Genomic DNA, 16,524 nt, shown 5'->3' with positions numbered 1-16,524 from the left:
CGCAGGGTTGAACACAAATGAAGGCATGAGGGTAAAGGGTGATTGGAATCCGAAGGGAGATGGGGAGAGATCGTCAAAAGAAAGACCCAGAAGGGACCATCCAGAGCATGAGAAGCACTGGACATACCTCACAAATAGGACTCAGGTGCAACTCCCCAAGGCCGTACCAAAGATGTGGACACACAGATATTATTATTCAGTCATTAATTTATATGTGTGGGCATGCATGTCCCATTACATACATATGAAAGACAGTTAAGGAGTAATTTTTCTTCTTCTACCATGTGGGCCCCAATGATCAAACCCAGCACCAGGCTTGGTGGCAAGCACCCTTTTGTCCACTGAGCTATCTTACTGGCCCCAATACACAAGATTCTGATAGCACCCTGACCCACCCACTTTCAAAGCTCTTCCAAGCCCTTGGACAACTATGGTAGGCACTTACTTAGCCTGTGTCTCCTGTTGCCAGCATCCTGTGACAGATGTCAGTGACCTTGATCAGATGTTAGCGGTGAAGTGTGCCTTCGGGTGCTTCAGAGATGAAAGGAGAGAGAGAGAGAGAGATGCATGCACAGAGGCAAAAGCTGGAAGTCATCCCTGCCCCTCAGTACATACGTGTCACTGGCATCGTGATCCTACCTGAGAACCCAAGTTGGATGTGGAGACCAGTTTCCACTGGGTTCATAGTCACAAGCCTGTCTAGACATCAGTAGCTCTAAGGACTAGGCCTATGGACACCATTGACCAGGACAGGGAAAGAAATGCTAGTTCCAGAATCCAGGATGACAGAGGGTGTGTCCTGGTGAAGGGTGTGTCCCAACAAGGCTGTCGGGCAGGCAAGGCAGGCCGGGCAGGACTGGGAGGAGTTTCAGGGCCTCTGAGAAGCCATGCTCAGGCAGCAGCAGTAGTATCCAAGGGGCCCGGGTTGCCCCGGCTGCTGAGAAGGACAGCAGAGAGAGCTGGAGAGCACCCTGAGGAGGAACCTCCTCAGGCCCAGAAACTGCAGAGTGTGTACTGAGAAATCAAAGCAACGCACCAGCCCCGCCAGCTGCCCAGAGCCACCAGGGAGGTGAGCTGTGTGGGTGTGAGTGTGTATGCATTTGGGGCTGGCTCAGGAATAGAATGGTGTCCGAGCTGTGGCCCCACGACACCAACAGGGTGGGGAGACACTTGCTGCCAAGAATCAGAGCATCACGTCCCTCATCCAGCTTTCTCCACCTGTGTCTAGACTCCCTACTTACTACAAAGGGTCTCAGGCCCGGGGCAAGGCTTTGCCCATCTCTAAGTGGAAGGGCCCTCAAGTCCACACCCAAGTCTGGCATCTGGCTGTGGGGCAAAGTCAAACATGGACAGGCTCTGACAGATTCTCTGAAGACTGAGGAGGTGGGTCTGAAGAGGGAGGTGGGTACAGGAGCAGGGAGGGGGCACAGTTGGCAGGAGATGTAAGGAGCAGTGTTCACATATTGCTAGGATGCCCCACCATGGGGTCTAGGGCCATTGGGCACAAGCAGACCCTAGTCATTCCCATGGGCAGAAGCCAGGGATCCATCTGTACTTCATTTGATACCAGGGCAGCTGAGCTGGCTGGGCTCTGGGTCCTGGGTCCTCACTGGCCTGGTAAGAGTCACCTGAGATTGGCAACCTAAGTCCTGTGCTGAGTGTCCAGATCCTCAGTGGAGCCATAAACAGAGAGATAAACAGCCTGAGGGAAACTGAGGCAAAGCTTAGTCATGTCGACTTGTCTGAGCCTGCCTCCCTTTCTCAAGGCTGTGTCCATCCAAGTGAGGGGCCGAATTTCAGCCACCAGGAGGCACTACATACATGTTCTAGACTCCTAGGCAGGTGTATTGCAAGACTGAGCTAGAGGAGGCACAGGCTGAGGGAAGGCGTAGCTGTGGGGTCCCCACCATGGAAGGTCAACAATCTGAACTCATCACCCAGGCTTCCGGGAACCTGCAAAGAGAGACACCCATGGCCTCACGGCCTATCTGAGCACCTTGACCCACAGAAAGCTCTTGGCTTCATCTCCACCCTGCCACACCCAGGTGTGGGTGCTAGTTGGATCAGAGCCAGAGCACTGGCAGAAACAAACCTCACTGGCAAAGGCTGGCTGCCTGTCCCCCAGTGGACACTAGCCGGGGATCCAGAGGAGTTGGAGGCTAGCCTGGGGCAACTGGATGTCAAGATTATACTGCCCATTCTTCAGGGCTGGACCTGGACTTGCCAGCTTGCCGACTAGTGCCACTATCAGGAGCCCCAGGGCAAACAAAGCCTGACCCTGACTCTGGAGAGAGACGAGATAGCCAGCTAAAGACTCGTCACAGATCAGCCTGAAGTCAAGTGTGGGAGCCTCAGTGTGAATCAAAGGTGGAAGTCATGGGACAGGGGTAGAAGGGAGGAACAGTCTGGGTACCATCCCCCCTCAAGCTCTGTCAATACAGCTTTCTGGACTGGCCAGGATCCTGGTGTCCCGGTCACAGTGAATGAACAGTGGTCAGAGGACCCACTGCCCCCTTTGGACTAGCAGGGCTATCCTGATATGGGTGCAGCCTGAGTGCAGCCCTCTGTGAGTGTGGCCTATGATACTTGGCCTCTGGTAAGGGCTCACTCAGCAGCGTGAGGAGCAAGAACAAGAGGCTAGCCTCTCTTGCTGCCTTCCTCTGCAGCCCTGAACTCAGTACAGCACGGCTCCTCCCCTTCCTTCCTTAGCTCCTGGAATGTGGTCCTGTGTGGAGAGTGTGGACTCCCTCCTCAGGCCAGTCATTTGGCAAGCCCTTCCCTTGTCCCAGAGACAGGCAGCAAAGATGGCCCCAAAGACACACTGTGCACCCAGCAAAGACACATCTTCATCCCCACCTCACCTGCTCCAGGTGGGAGCCAGAAAGGGGGCTCCACCACCCAGAAGAGTGTCATCACCTCCATTACAGCACTTTACTGAGATGGATACCTCCCACCCTGAGTGATAACCCTCACAGTTTGAATCCCACTGGGAAGATGCTGCAGTGACCATAAGTGTCCAACAGGGGGCAGAGTCTGCCGAGATGGGGGCATGATCTGGAGGCCCAGGAATGGGTGGGGCTTCTGTGATTATCAAAGAAGGTGGGTCCAGGACAGTGATGGTGGTTCATGCCTTTAATCCCAGTATTTGGGAGGCAGAGGCAGTCAGGTTCTTTGTGAGTTCAAGACCAGTCTGGTCTACAAGAGCTAGTTCCAGGACAGACTCCAAAGCTACACAGAGAATTCCTGTCTTCAAACAAACAAACAAACAAACAAAAGAAGAAAGTGGGTGGGTCAGACTGTATCTTACAGCCCAGAGGTAGTCATTGCTGTTCCATCTTGCAGGTGGAAACACTGAGGCTGAGATACACTCAGACTATCATGGTGGGGCATACCCAGAATTCCAGAGTGTTTGCCAGGCCTGTTGATCAGAAACGTCCCCACATTGCCCTGCCTGGATGGAAAGGACATGAAAGAAGCCTGTGGGCAGCCCAGCTCGTGACTAAGCCCACTTTACCTATGGGCAAAGTGAGGCCTAGAGAGGCAAAAAGGTTCATGGTCACAAGCAGGATGATGGGCTGAGAGCTGAGGCTACTTCTGGAAATGACCTCATGAAGGTGGGTAGAGTTGGTACGGGGCCTCATAACTCTTGAGACTTCGAGGCCTAGAATAGGCTGAAACAGACCTTCCAAGGCCTTCCAGAGATGGAAGCATGAACACACTAGAGGCAGGAAAGCTTGAGAACAATGGCCATGCCACTGGCCCTGGCCTCCACTCTCAGAGCGGAGGACAGCCATGAGTCAAGGGGCTTCCCAAGAGTCAAGGACAGTTCTGGTGGATGCCACTTGGCCCTGATCGCAGCAAGCAGGCCTCCCTGACTACCAGGCCTCCTGTCCAGTAGCCTCTTCCTAGAAGACTGGCCCTTTGATGCCGGGCAGGGAAGTCCTTCTGATGTCAGGACGTAGTACTTCCTGCTGCCTTCTCAGTCACTTTCTCCACTCGGCTTAAGCGAGAACCTGGGGTTCATCTCTTGTGCCAAGTTCTGGAAACTAAACAGCCAAGGGCCAGAGACCCCCGTCCCCTCGTGCAGCAGAAGTGGAGAAGTGAGATGAAGCCCAGTCCCTACGAAGCCCGAAAGCCATTAATGCCATGGGCAGAGCTGACTCTGGCTTTCAGCGTTGTTACCAAGGTTGGCAGTCTGTCCCCAAACACTGAATGGTATCCTCTTGGGGGTCAGAGTGGGGTACAGGTGGGTGCCTCCGGCACAGTAGCAACTCCCCTTGAAGTAACAACTCCAGCCACAAGGAAATTCACAGCCCAAGGCCATCCACAACTCTGGCAGAGTTATAGGGACCCAGGCACAGTGCCAGGTTCCAGAAACTCCTACCAAGCAGGACAGATAAACACACAAACAGATCTCAGATGAAAGTTTCCAGCAATGGGATGCGGAGACATTGCTGGAAGTGACAGAAAGCAGGGGCATTAGTATCTGAGAGGCAAGGGTGCAATGGTCATGGTCCAAGGCCTCTATGTCAGGGACCGAGGTGGCCTAAATAATCAGGGAATGAGCTCCGGGACATGTGCAGCCTTGGGAAGTCCCTGATGGGAAAACATGGATGGAGCAGTAGGGGAGCGTGGAGTTGACAGATCTCAACCTCATGCCGTTGTGTATTTCTGGAGTATCCCAGATACTTGCTAAGCCTCCAGTATCCACGTCTCAACTCCAAAAGGAAAGGAGCCTGAAGCCATGTCTACTAAGTCATCAGTAGGGTAGATGGCAAAAAGGACCAGACATGGATAACATCATAGCAGTACCCATAGAGGTATAGCCAATGTGGACCTGAGATATGGCTAGAGCCTTCACCTACTCCAGGAGCCAGGGCAGGTGAATCTCTTTCCAGAGAAGTGTCACATGCGAGGCCCTTCCAGACCTTTTTGAAATGCTAGAGATGGAACCCAGAGCCTGAATGCTAGACAAGTGCTCTACCCCTGAGCCACACCTCCAGCCCCTCACTGGAGGATTCTTGGCAGACAGTCTAAAGATGGACTACACATTCCCAGCACTCTTTTTACATTTTATTTTTAGATACGGTCTCACTAAGTTGCCCAAGCTGGTCTTGAACTTGCTCTGTATCCTAGGCTGGTCTTGAATTACCAGTCCTGCCTCAAGATTCCCAAGTACCTGGGATGACAGGCCTGTGCCATAAGGTTTGGTTCAGTTTACCCATTTTATAAAATCATTTGTTTATTCATTCATGAAAATGTATATTCATTCAGTGAGACAGACTCTCACTGCGATGTCTGTATGGCTTATAGTAGAATATAGCAAGGATGACCTTGAACTTGAAAGCTTCATGGCTTCACTTCGGACGTGCTAGGAAAACAGGCATATATCACCGTGCACAGTTTATACAATTCAGGGACTGGAACCCTGGGCTTCGTGCACGCTAGGCAAGCACTCCACCCACTGTGAGCCACGTACTCATCCCTGCCCAGCTTTGTTTTGGTTTGGTTTTTCCAGGCAGGGTTTCTCTGTGCTATCCTGAAACTCACAGAAATCCACCTGCCGCTGCTCCCCACCCCACCCCACACGCCCCAGTGCTGGGATTAAAGGAGTGTGCCACCACCGCCCAGCAGCCCTTCCCAGTTTTAAGTGCACAATTCTGGAGTAGTAGGGGTGCCCACAGTAGGCAACCACCACTTTGTCTAGGTCTAGATCTTTCTCATGACCCCCCCACACACACACACACACAAAGAAGCCCATGGCCTTCTCCCTTGAGCTGGTACAGCTCACACCTTTCCCTTCTGTCCCTGCCTGCTCAACTGCCCAGCTACCTGGTGCCAGCAGGTGAAGGCACCTGCCAGCCAGGCAGTTCCTGGAAGCCAGCTGCTGCTGAGCAAACAGCCCCAGAGGGATAGGGTGTCGACAGGGGCGGGGACAAGCCTTAGCTTCTCCTCCCTTTGTCCCTCCCTCAGCCTGAAGTCCAGGAGGGCCATTGGCCAGGTGAGGCCTCGTGTACCTTTCCTGGCCTAGCACAACCCTCCAGAGACCGGCCTTGCCCCAGCCTGAAGCTTGGCCTCCCTGTGGGGGCCGTGAGGCCGGGTGAATGAACAGCCAGGCCTCCCCAGAGGAGGCTAGGCCTCCCAGGCCTGGGCCAAAGAGCTTCCTGTTCACAGAGGTAGGCTCCCGCCCCCAGGACAGACAACTGAGGGTAGAAAGGAGGCCCCAATGTCTCTGCCTCCCAGCAGGCACATACTCTACTACTTGCTGCTGGAGCTCGTCTGGAGACACTAAGAGTTTCTATCAGGGTCAGAAGCAGGCAGGGGTTGGGTGGGGGCGGACTGGCACCCGAGGGTGGAGCACCTTTTCCTGCCTGCAGGTATGACTACTGGCCATCCAGGCAGGTGAATCCCCACTTCCCAGACCATGACAGACATAAGTTTAGGGATTGTTTTGCTTGTTTTGCGTTTGTTTGGAGATGTTTTTCGTTTTTGAGATAGAGTGACTAGGTAGCCCAGGCTGGCTTTATACTCATAGATTCTGAGTCTGTCTGCCTCAGTGCTAGGATTACAGGGATGGGCCGTCGTTTGCCTGGTTAGAAGCAGTCTTTGCTAGGAAGTAGCCCATGGCACAAAGGAACCTGAAGGCGCTTCCCAGGGTATCCACCCAGGATCTGAGCTCCAGGTGGGAAAGCAGCCAGGTCCCTGTCCTTCAAGCGTGAGCACACAACTTCCCAGAGTAAAGGGAGTCCATGGGAAAGTCAGGGCAGACTCCCACAAAGGGGACAGATAGTTCCCTGGTGGGCCCCCAGGGAAGCTTCTGTGGATGATGGCCAGACAGGCAGAAACTGCAGTGGGCAGAACTGGCCCTTGGGTGACACCCACATGGCCTTGCCCACCTCCTGCCCCTTATACTCCCACGGGAGCCTGCCCTGGGTCCTCACTCCTCTGTTGGCTTCTGCAGATGAGGAATGCATCAGGGGTTCTGAAAACAGCCGGAGCTTCCCTGGTGTCAGCGACCTGGCTTCCACCCAGCCCCCCTCCGGCAATGCCCACAGTGGCAGCCGGGCCACAGATGGATCGCGTGGACAACGGCTCGCAGGGCCCCCCGCAGCTCTTCCTCACCAGCGCATTGGCCCGAGGCGTTTCAGGCGTATTTGTATGGACTGCTCTACTGCTAACCTGCCACCAGGTAAGGACCCCAGAACCCTGCTGGGCCTCGCAATCTCTATGGGACCTGGCAAGGCTCAGATGGACCCCAGGGACAGATGCTGGGATCATGGGGCCTCCAAGGACAGCCCCCAGTACTGGACACCGCAGGTGTGGTGTCCATCTATGGCCCTTCTCCAGGGCTTGCTTACATGCAGGGGCCAAATCTAAGATGGGAGGTCTCTGCCAGACAGATGGCAGTTTGCAAGGTGGGTATCCCCAGTCATGCCTGAAGCCTCTTATTCTCTACTCTCCAAGGTCAGTGATTGGACCCAGGTCACAGACAAGAATACTAAGGCTCAGAGATGACCCGGGGGCTTCTCCAGGCTCGCACAGCTGGAAGAGAAAGGGCTTTTTCCCTCCAGGAATGGCCAGTGCTTGGACTTTGCTCTATAGAGAACCTCAAGCCAGACACAGGGAGTTTGGGGAGGAGGGGCATGAAGATGGGGGAAGGAGCTAGCGGAGTGGGGACTGGGAGTATGGAGCAGGGACAGCGGAGAACTGGGGGGTTCTGGAGGCAGTGAGCTGAGAGGTGGGGAGTGGGGCCAGGAGAGTAGTGGAAGTAAAGAGCCGGGGCTTGGGGTGGGGCAGGCAGAGTGGAGAACTGAGAAGAAAGATGGGGATGGTTGGAGAGCTGGAGTCAAAGAGCTGAGGAATTGGAGCTTGGTGCCAGGAGCTGAAAGCTCCAAGCCCTCTGGAACACACATTTGGCAGCAGGGAGGGCCTGAGCTGAGGCAGTAGGGGAGCCAGGGGCAGGAGGTAAGAGCAAACACCTCTGCCTGTGACAGCCACCTGCTGACTGGTACCTGGCCAGGTGTGCCTCGGTAACCAGGATACTTGGGAGACCCACCTGTGCCTGAGGGCAGGGCAGACAGGTGTCAGCCACATGTTAGGATCTGAGGGATGACCCTGGGAGGGGGAGGGGCTAGACAGAGAGGGGATCAACACCTCCATTTACAAACGGAGAAACTGAGGCAAGAGAGGGCAGCAGCTTGCCAAGGTCACCAGCCAGGCAGTGCCAGCCTGGGAAAGGTCTCCTGCTGGCTGGTCACATGTCCTTCCCTAGCGGCTGAGGAGGGAGGAAGGGACTGATAAGGAGCTGGTCTCTGACGACAGCAGCCTTCGCATCCCACGCAGCCCCTGCACACACACAGCTCCCTATAAAAGCGTGACCTCCATACCCCGTAGGCCACCTCCCCAAGAGCCTTCCCCACAGTGGCCTGGAATGGGGAGGAGGCACCCAGCACTCTGCCTACTTCCTCTTAACGACTCTGTATAGAGGGGCTTAGGGGCACAGGCTAACCCAAGGGGGTTACAAGTGAAGGCCTCCCTGGGGTCCATAGTGTGTTCAAGACAAGCCTGAACAAGCTAGTGAGACACCCCCATCCCTCCCAAAAGAACTAAAGAAATAGAATGGCTCAGTAGTAGAGTCCTGACTGACTGCACAATCCTGGGTTCTGTTCCTGGAACTGGGGAGCGGGGTATGGGGAGTATGCTCCTGTTCTGTTTCTTGTAGAAACATATAGAAACTTCAGAACACTTTAAGGTGAACGGTATAATCACCTTGTAGCCCAGGATGGCCTCGAACTCCCTATGTAGCAGAGGATAACCTTGAATTCCTGATCTTCCTGCTTCCATTTCCCAAGTACTGAGATTCCAGTTGTGCATCGCACCTCCAGGTTCATATGGAGCTGAAGTGCTAGGGAGGCCCTCTACCAACTGAACCACATCCCCAGCCCTTTCCTTCCATTTTTGTTAGGCTTGTAGGACACTTGAACCCCTACTTGGTTTCTTATTGGGATCTCAGGTGACTCATCCTATCAGAGGACTTGCCACAGAGCTCTGAACGTTGGCATCGTTTGTACTGACTATATAATGTTCCTTCACACACAGGCTCTGTGGTGTGAGCCTGGCCTCCCATGGTGAGCGCAGCCCCAGCATTTGCCCCTGTGTTTCACTATTATGAACCTCTTTGCACACAATTTCTTTCCTCTTTATTTCTGAATAGGGACAGATTCCTAGAAGAGGTCAAAGAGCAAGAGGCCTTCCATGGTCCCCAAGTTGAGAGCCTACCTGTGCTACAGGTTACTGAGTTCTGACACTTAGCAGGACCCAGGATACTTTTCTTGGATGAGTGAATGAGTGTCCTGACTTCTGGAATGTTCTTTAAGATGATCCCACAGAGTATCAAAATACATTACAGGCCTGAAAATGTCTAAGGAATGAATTTTAGGCTTGGTATGACAGACAGGCTTGTTACTTCGCCACTGGGGGGAGGCTGAGGAAGAAGGATGCACTCAAGGCTAGCTTGGGCTACAGTGAGACTCTGTCTCAAAAGCAACAACAGTGATTTTTTTAAAAAAAGATTTTTACACCATATCACAGAAGCAAGTAAAGTGTAAGGGTGGCTAGCCTCAGTCTCTTATGTGTCTATCAAAACAGGAGATGGTTCAGCTGGTAAAATACACCTGTCGTGTAAGCGTGGGAACCAGAGCTCCATCTCTAGGACTCACAAAATGTGCCAGGCACGGCAGGACACATCTATAACCCCAAGGAGGAGTGACCAATCAGATCCCTGAAACTTACCAGCCAGCTGTAAGTTTAGCCACATCAATGAGCTCCAGGTTTCAGTGAGCGATCTCATTCCATAATACCAAGAGTGGTGTTGGAATAACCTCTGCCCCTCTTCCCAAGAGTAAAAAGAGAACTAGGGGTGTGGCTCAGTGGTAAAGCATGTGCCTGCAAATCCCCCAAGGAGAGGCTGGCGAGAAGGCTCAGCCGTTAAGTTAACAGCGCCGATGCTCTTGCAGAGGACCCAGCACCCACAGTGGATGGCTATCAACTGTCTGCAACTCCAGCTGCAGGGGATTTGGCGCCCTCTTCTGGCCTCCGTAGGCTCCCTCACATGTGTCATAGCCTCAATGTAGATGCTATCACATTTTTATTTGTTAATCGCAAATACATTTTTTTCTTTGTGGTGCCTGGGGCTTTACATGTGCTAGACAAAGTGCTTTCCCAACCAAGCCACGCTCCTTGCCCATTAACACTATTTTAAAAGACATTAAATAAAGTCTGGCTGTGGTGGCTCACACCTTTAATCCCAGCACTCATGCAGAGGCAGGGAGAGCTCAATTAGTCTACATAGTGAATTCCTGGTCAGCCAGGTCTACATAGTGAGTCAGGCTACACCTATCTCAAAAGAAAAATATGTTACTATGTATTTGTATATATTAAGCATGTATTCCATTTGGAGGGGGCATGTCCTAGGGATTGAATCCAGAGCCTTGCTCTTGTTAGAAAATGGACTCTACCTTAGCCAAGGCCCTGCCCTTTACTAGGTAGGCACTCTATCATTGAGGCATACCTTAGTCTTTGTGTGTGTGTGTGTGTGTGTGTGTGTGTGTGGGCATGTGTGTGGGGGGGGCATGTGTGTGTGTGTGGGCATGTGTGTGTGTGTGTATGTGTCTGTGTGCATGTGTGTAGAACAGAGGTCAACCTCCAATGTCATTCCTGAGACTCCATTCACCTTGCCTTTAAGGGAAAGTCTCTCTCTGAGACCTGGAGTTTTCTGATTTGGCTGTACTGGCTGGCCAATAAGTTCTAGAGAGCTACCTATCTATACCTCCCCAGCACAGGGATTACAGGCATGAATCATCGTACCTAGTTTTTTTTGTCCATGAGTGCTGGGGATTTGAACTCAGGTCCTTATGCTTGCAAAGCAAGCATTTTACCACCTGAGCCACCTCCCCAGCCCTATTCTCTAGTTGGAGACAGGGATGCTAGGTGGATCTTGTACCCACCCACAATGCTCCTGTCATAAGCAGGTTTGACTCTTCATCTAACGTGTGCTACAACATACCTCTGATTACTTCCACTCGCTATACCCATCCTGTGCTAGGGAGAACATTAGGCAGTGTAGGAGAGGGAGGGCAGCCTGGAGCTCTGCCTGGCTCTAGCTCCTCTTGCATCTGGGCTGGCACCCATGTGGTGGACAGCAGGGCCAGGAGCAAGGCAGAGGAGCCACGGAAACTCTTCTGCCACAGATCTACTCCCACCTGCTTTCCTACACCGTCCCCCAAGAGCAGCGCTTCGTCATCCGCCTCCTATTCATTGTGCCCATCTACGCCTTCGACTCCTGGCTCAGCCTCCTCCTCCTCGGGGGCCATCCATACTACGTCTACTTCGACTCTGTGCGAGACTGCTACGAAGGTGATACTCCAGGCTGGGCCTGGGGAGCTCAGCGGGGACCCTCAGCCTCACACATGCACACCTACCTGCACACACTTCCCCCACCATCCCCAAGGTGCCCTGTCTCATCTGGGACCTGCTTCAGGGGTTGCACAGTCTGCAACCTCGGTGCCTGGGATTCACAGTCTGAGTAAGCTCACCCCCTTCCCCGGGTATGCTGAGTGGATCTGGTGGTGCCTGCATGCAGAGGGGTTCCACGTCCGACCCTCACTGTCACCCCTCTGCCCCTGCAGCATTTGTCATCTACAGTTTCCTGACCTTGTGCTTCCAATATCTGGGGGGAGAGAGCGCCATCATGGCTGAGATCCGTGGCAAACCTATCAGGTGAGTCCATCCCAGGCGGGATCCAGCCAGACCACACTGGAGAAGCCCCAGTTATCGTCCTAGTGGCCTTAATGACCTCTTCCTCACACACAGGTCCAGCTGCTTCTATGGGACCTGTTGCCTCCGTGGCATGTCCTATTCCATCACTTTCTTACGTTTCTGCAAACAGGTGAGGGGACCTGCCCACCCCACCCCAATGCCCTTGCCCCACCCCATCCCCATCCCAGCCTCACTCCTTTCCCCCACCCCTCCCAGGCCACACTACAGTTCTGCATTGTGAAACCAGTCATGGCTTTGATCACCATCATCCTCCAGGCTTTTGACAAATACCACGATGGGGACTTCAAGTAAGAGGGGCTATGAACAGGTGCCTCACTGGGGCTGTGGGAGGCAGGGCTCCCCACAGGTCCTTCCTCAAAGGGCCTTATTCCCCCTCTCTGTGGGCTATAGCTCAACTGGCAGAGTGTTTACCCAGCATGCATAAGTGTCTGGGTTCCATCCCCAACTTCATATAAACTAGGTATGTTGGTACACACTTGTCATCCCAACATTTGGGAGGTTGATGTAGGAGTATTAAAAGCTGGAGGTCATCCAGCTATATAATGAGTTTGAGGACAACCTGGGCTACATGAGATCCTGCCTTAAAAACGAAAGAAAGGAACACTGAAAGAAAGAAAGAAAACAAAAAAGACATCGGCTAAGGTTGTGGAGTGCCTAGGAGGACAGGCAACAGCTCTAGGGGAGGGACCTGAACCATGTCCTACTCCTGAGTGGGAACTCCAGGCCCTCCAACCGCTGCTTGCTTTCCACTGTCTGAGGTTCTGGAGGGAGGATCTAGGTGGATCTGTCCTGGGCTTATGGTGCCCAGCCAAGGGACAGGCTAAAACTATGACTATGAGGGACAGGGTCTACTCTAACCAGCACCTCCTTTGGCCCAGCATCCACAGTGGCTACCTGTATGTGACCCTCGTGTACAACGCCTCGGTTAGCCTGGCTCTCTACGCTCTGTTCCTTTTCTACTTCGCTACCAGGGACCTCCTGAGGCCCTTCGAGCCGGTGCTCAAGTTCCTCACCATCAAAGCCATCATCTTCCTCTCCTTCTGGCAGGGTGCGTGAGCTGGGTGGGCAAGGGTGTGGGGCCAGGACTGGCATCCCTGGAACCTGGGTTCAAATCTCACCTCCATCTCAGCCCTGTGTGTCTCAGCATCCCTAACCTTACCAAAAGTCAATAGCTCAGCTGCTCAGCTTGGAGCTGACAGAGCCTGGGGTGGGGGACAGTGAGGTCTATCAGCAGAAGGAGGCTATGGCTTGGCTTCTTGAGCCCTGGTCCCCACCAAGCCCAAGCAGGCCATGAGAACACAGTTTTCATGGTCTATAGCATAAGATCTGGGGTCCCTAGGCCCAGATTGGATATGTCTGGGAGAGCAACAGGAACCCTGGTTTTGAGGTAACCAGCCCTTCTCAACCACGGCCCTTCCACTAATGTGGTCAGTATCAGAGGCCCAGGGATGAGCTAGCCTTTTCCCCTTCATACCCTGCGCTTCAGTAAGAACTTTGTGAGGACTCCATTTCCATACAAGGATGGGGCCTGAATGGTTGTTCCTGTCTCTAGGAATGCTGCTGGCCATCTTGGAGAGGTGTGGGGTCATCCCCGAGGTTCAGGCCGTGGATGGCACCAGGGTCGGGGCTGGTACCCTGGCCGCTGGCTACCAGAATTTCCTCATCTGCATTGAGATGCTGTTTGCCTCCCTTGCACTGCGATATGCCTTCCCCAGCCAGGTGTACTCAGAGAAGAAGAACTCACCAGGTGAGCTGGGCCCCATCAACCAGGGGCATCTTTGATGGCTCAGCCATGATTTCTAGGACTCACCAGGGGGACATCCCTGTAGGCATCTGAGCCAGACAGGCCAGGGGGATTATGAGCTCTGAAAGATGTGAATGGAAGAAGACACTCTCTTAGGGCTCCTTGGTGCTTGGGGAAGGTGTCAAAAAGGAGCTGGGTGGGCTAGCCTGATGAGTGTGCCATATTGGCTACATGGCTTGTAGCTGTCTGGCTCCCATCTGCTCAAGGTGAAGGGCTTCCCTGGGCAGGAGTCTATTCAAGGATAAGCTCTAAGACCAATGCTGAGATGCAGGAGTCTATTCAAGGATAAGCTCTAAGACCAATGCTGAGATGCAGGAGCTGAGCTGAGACTCAGGCATCGGAGGTTACCTGCTAGCTGGTGGCAAGGCCTGGACATGCAGGATCCCCAGACTGAAATAGCCCAAGGTGGCCTGTGGGAGCCAAGGCTAAGGGTAGATAAAGTGGGATGCTGTGGACCAGGGGACCTGTGACTCAGGCCCACATGCTCTACCTTCCAGCCCCACCAGCACCTATGCAAAGCATATCCAGTGGCTTGAAGGAGACCATCAGCCCACAGGACATTGTCCAGGATGCCATCCATAACTTCTCACCAGCATACCAGCAGTATACACAGCAGTCCACACACGAAGCCCCTGGGCCTGGCCAGGGTGAGCACCCATCGCCCAACACTCACCCTGGCCCAGCCAGCAGCTCTGGAGGGGGTAAGAAGAGTCGCAACATAGAGAAACGCATGCTGATTCCCTCAGAGGACCTGTAGGGGCATGGGGTGTGTGGAGCCTAGCTGGCGACCCACCCATCAGCATCCCTTGACAGAGGCCCAGCCTCTTCTGAGAGCCTCACTGCAGGGTGCATGGAGCCTCTCTATTCCATGTCTAGCCCAGAGTGAAGTCACCTGGGCAAAACCAAAGACCCTGTGAGATGTCTTAGTTACAGCCTGCAGGTGGAGCTATGAGTTGGCCCTTCCTTCCTTCCACGGGCAGAAGAAAACAGATGGTTAGAAACCAGGCTGTATCACTGTAGAGAGAGATGGCCAGGGAGAAAGGGCCCAGTCACTCAGGGCTGGGGAGCCACACAGCCTGGGCATAGTTGTGGCTATCTTGTGTGCATGAAGAAGGTCCCTTGCCCCTTGTTTAAGCACAGATATTTGGCAAGGCCCTCCCAGGCACAGCCTACCCTATTTAGCACAACAGAGTTGCCAGTGTGCCAGCCTACCAGCTACTAACTGCTTATTTATAGATAAACGTTGCATTTTCTAGAGTTTATTGGGCTTTGTTTTCTTGCGGGATTTGTCTTCTGAGTGGTAGATCACTAAGTGGTGGGTTCACTGGAGCCCATAGGGTGAGACTGGGTGCCAGAAACAGCCAAGGCGGATATCATGATGTGGCTCAGAGCAGTACAGGGCAAAGAATGTGGACTTTGCCCCCAGATGAGCAGCTCTGTGTGACAACAGGAGCTGGGGCTGTCACCTCCCTTTGGCCACACCCCAAAGTGGTTTATAAGGCTCATGCCACAACCTAGCAGGCCCTGGTGTGGGGATTCAGGCCTGGGAGCCCCCCGTCTCTCCGGTCTGTGTACCTGGCCCAGCGCTCAGGGAGTCTGAAATAAGCTAGACTGGCCTTGAAAACATGGAGGACAAAAGTAGCAGGGGTAGGGAGTCAGCGACCAGCTGCCCCGGGCAGGCAACCAGACAGAAATGCCCCGTGGAAGCCACCCAGGAACAGCATCACTTGCCTGGTTGCCAGCTCCCACAGTCCACAGTATCAGACAAGGGGGCTGTACTTCCCTGCCTTCCTGTTTTCAGGGCTCAGAGACAGGAGGAGTCAAGGCCAGTGGCTTCTCCCTGACCCTCTGGGCTGATAAGATAGACTCTATTCCTCCCTGCACCTGGCTGTAAAGAGCCACCCACACCTACTTATCTGCCTTCTGGGACTGACAGACCCACAGGGTGGCCCTGCAGCCCACACAGCAGGGCAAGAAGGGGCTCTGTATCTAGAGGCTGTGACAGGCTTCGTGCTGGTCTTCAAATATGAGGTTTAGGGCTTGGCCAGCAGGGGGCTGCATTCCTCTGCCCTGGAGAGACCATGTGCAGTGACAAGCTAGGTAGGGTCCCCTCCCATAAGCCCAGATACAAAGTTAAGTTCCTGGGCCTTGGGCAGTATTTGGGGTCTATACTTTAGAGAGAAGACAAAATTGATGTCACTAAACACTCACACATACACCAGGAACCTCTGAACCCTGGTACTGGGGAAGGTGTGCCAACCAAAGAAATTAAACAAGTTGCCCAAGGTTACTGAGCCAGTAAGGGATGATGCCAGTGTGGATCACTGTGCCTTGCATCCCTCTCCCCCACCACCTGCATTCAGATGTGCTTCAGACCATCATGACACAAAACAAAACTGAGCCAGGGATAACATGGCACCCAGGGCTCTAGTGGAATGTGGCTACAGACTGACTCAGATGTGGCCTGGCCAAGGTGCTCAAAGAGTGATGGGGAATGGTTGGAGTACCGGGGGAGATGGGGCTTCAGTCTCATTGCCACTGTGAAAGGACCAATTGCAAGTCCAGCCCATAGGGCCCAAGGAGGGGGCTGCTTGCCATGCAGTAACTGGGCTTATCCTGGTACAACCTTCTGTTATTTCATGTGTGTGCATGTGCATGTATGTATGTATGTATGTATGTATGCATGTGTGTATACATTTGTAAGGTCAGAGGTCAAATCTTATTTTCCACATGAATTTTTGGGGCAGGGTCTCTCACTGAATGTAAAGCTTCATCAATTTGGCTAGGCTTGCTAGCCAGTGTGCCTCAAAGATCTGCCTGTCTTCACCCCTACAATTGCTAGGATTACACACGTGACGATACATGTAAACTCAGGTCCTCAC

At 53.4% G+C, this 16,524-nt stretch overlaps 1 protein-coding gene across 3 annotated transcripts; it reads left to right on the top strand.

Annotated features, from left to right (window-relative positions):
* Window positions 1-1,048: 1,048 nt before the first annotated feature.
* Tmem184a (transmembrane protein 184A) lies at window positions 1,049-14,899 on the top strand. 3 transcript variants are annotated; one of them, XM_051205389.1, is made up of 9 exons: window positions 1,049-1,069; window positions 6,962-7,189; window positions 11,250-11,415; window positions 11,688-11,778; window positions 11,872-11,947; window positions 12,034-12,125; window positions 12,717-12,886; window positions 13,391-13,585; window positions 14,140-14,899. In XM_051205389.1, exons 2-9 carry the CDS (start codon window positions 6,962-6,964, stop codon window positions 14,397-14,399), a joined length of 1,278 nt encoding a protein of 425 aa, XP_051061346.1. In that variant the 5' UTR covers window positions 1,049-1,069; the 3' UTR covers window positions 14,400-14,899. The 3 variants fall into 3 exon arrangements, with proteins under 3 accessions (XP_051061346.1, XP_051061348.1, XP_051061345.1); XM_051205391.1 differs by lacking the exon at window positions 1,049-1,069 and adding an exon at window positions 6,015-6,176 and having other exon boundaries at window positions 12,810-12,886; XM_051205388.1 differs by lacking the exon at window positions 1,049-1,069 and adding an exon at window positions 6,015-6,176.
* The last annotated feature ends 1,625 nt before the right edge of the window (window positions 14,900-16,524 follow it).

Source organism: Phodopus roborovskii, unplaced genomic scaffold (genome assembly GCF_943737965.1).
Source record: "Phodopus roborovskii unplaced genomic scaffold, PHOROB, whole genome shotgun sequence".
NCBI classification, from domain to species: domain Eukaryota; kingdom Metazoa; phylum Chordata; class Mammalia; order Rodentia; family Cricetidae; genus Phodopus; species Phodopus roborovskii.
Note: the sequence above shows the minus strand (reverse complement) of the source record. Positions and strands in the feature narration are given on the sequence as shown.

What these genes read in the sequence shown, in the direction of transcription:
- Tmem184a (XM_051205388.1), top strand. Translation starts at nt 6,105, where the DNA reads ATGAACAGCCAGGCCTCCCCAGAGGAGGCTAGGCCTCCCAGGCCTGGG. An exon ending in TACTGCTAACCTGCCACCAG is followed by an intron (nt 7,190 to 11,249) that starts GTAAGGACCCCA and finishes CTTCTGCCACAG; the next exon opens with ATCTACTCCCACCTGCTTTC. An exon ending in AGAGAAGAAGAACTCACCAG is followed by an intron (nt 13,586 to 14,139) that starts GTGAGCTGGGCC and finishes TCTACCTTCCAG; the next exon opens with CCCCACCAGCACCTATGCAA.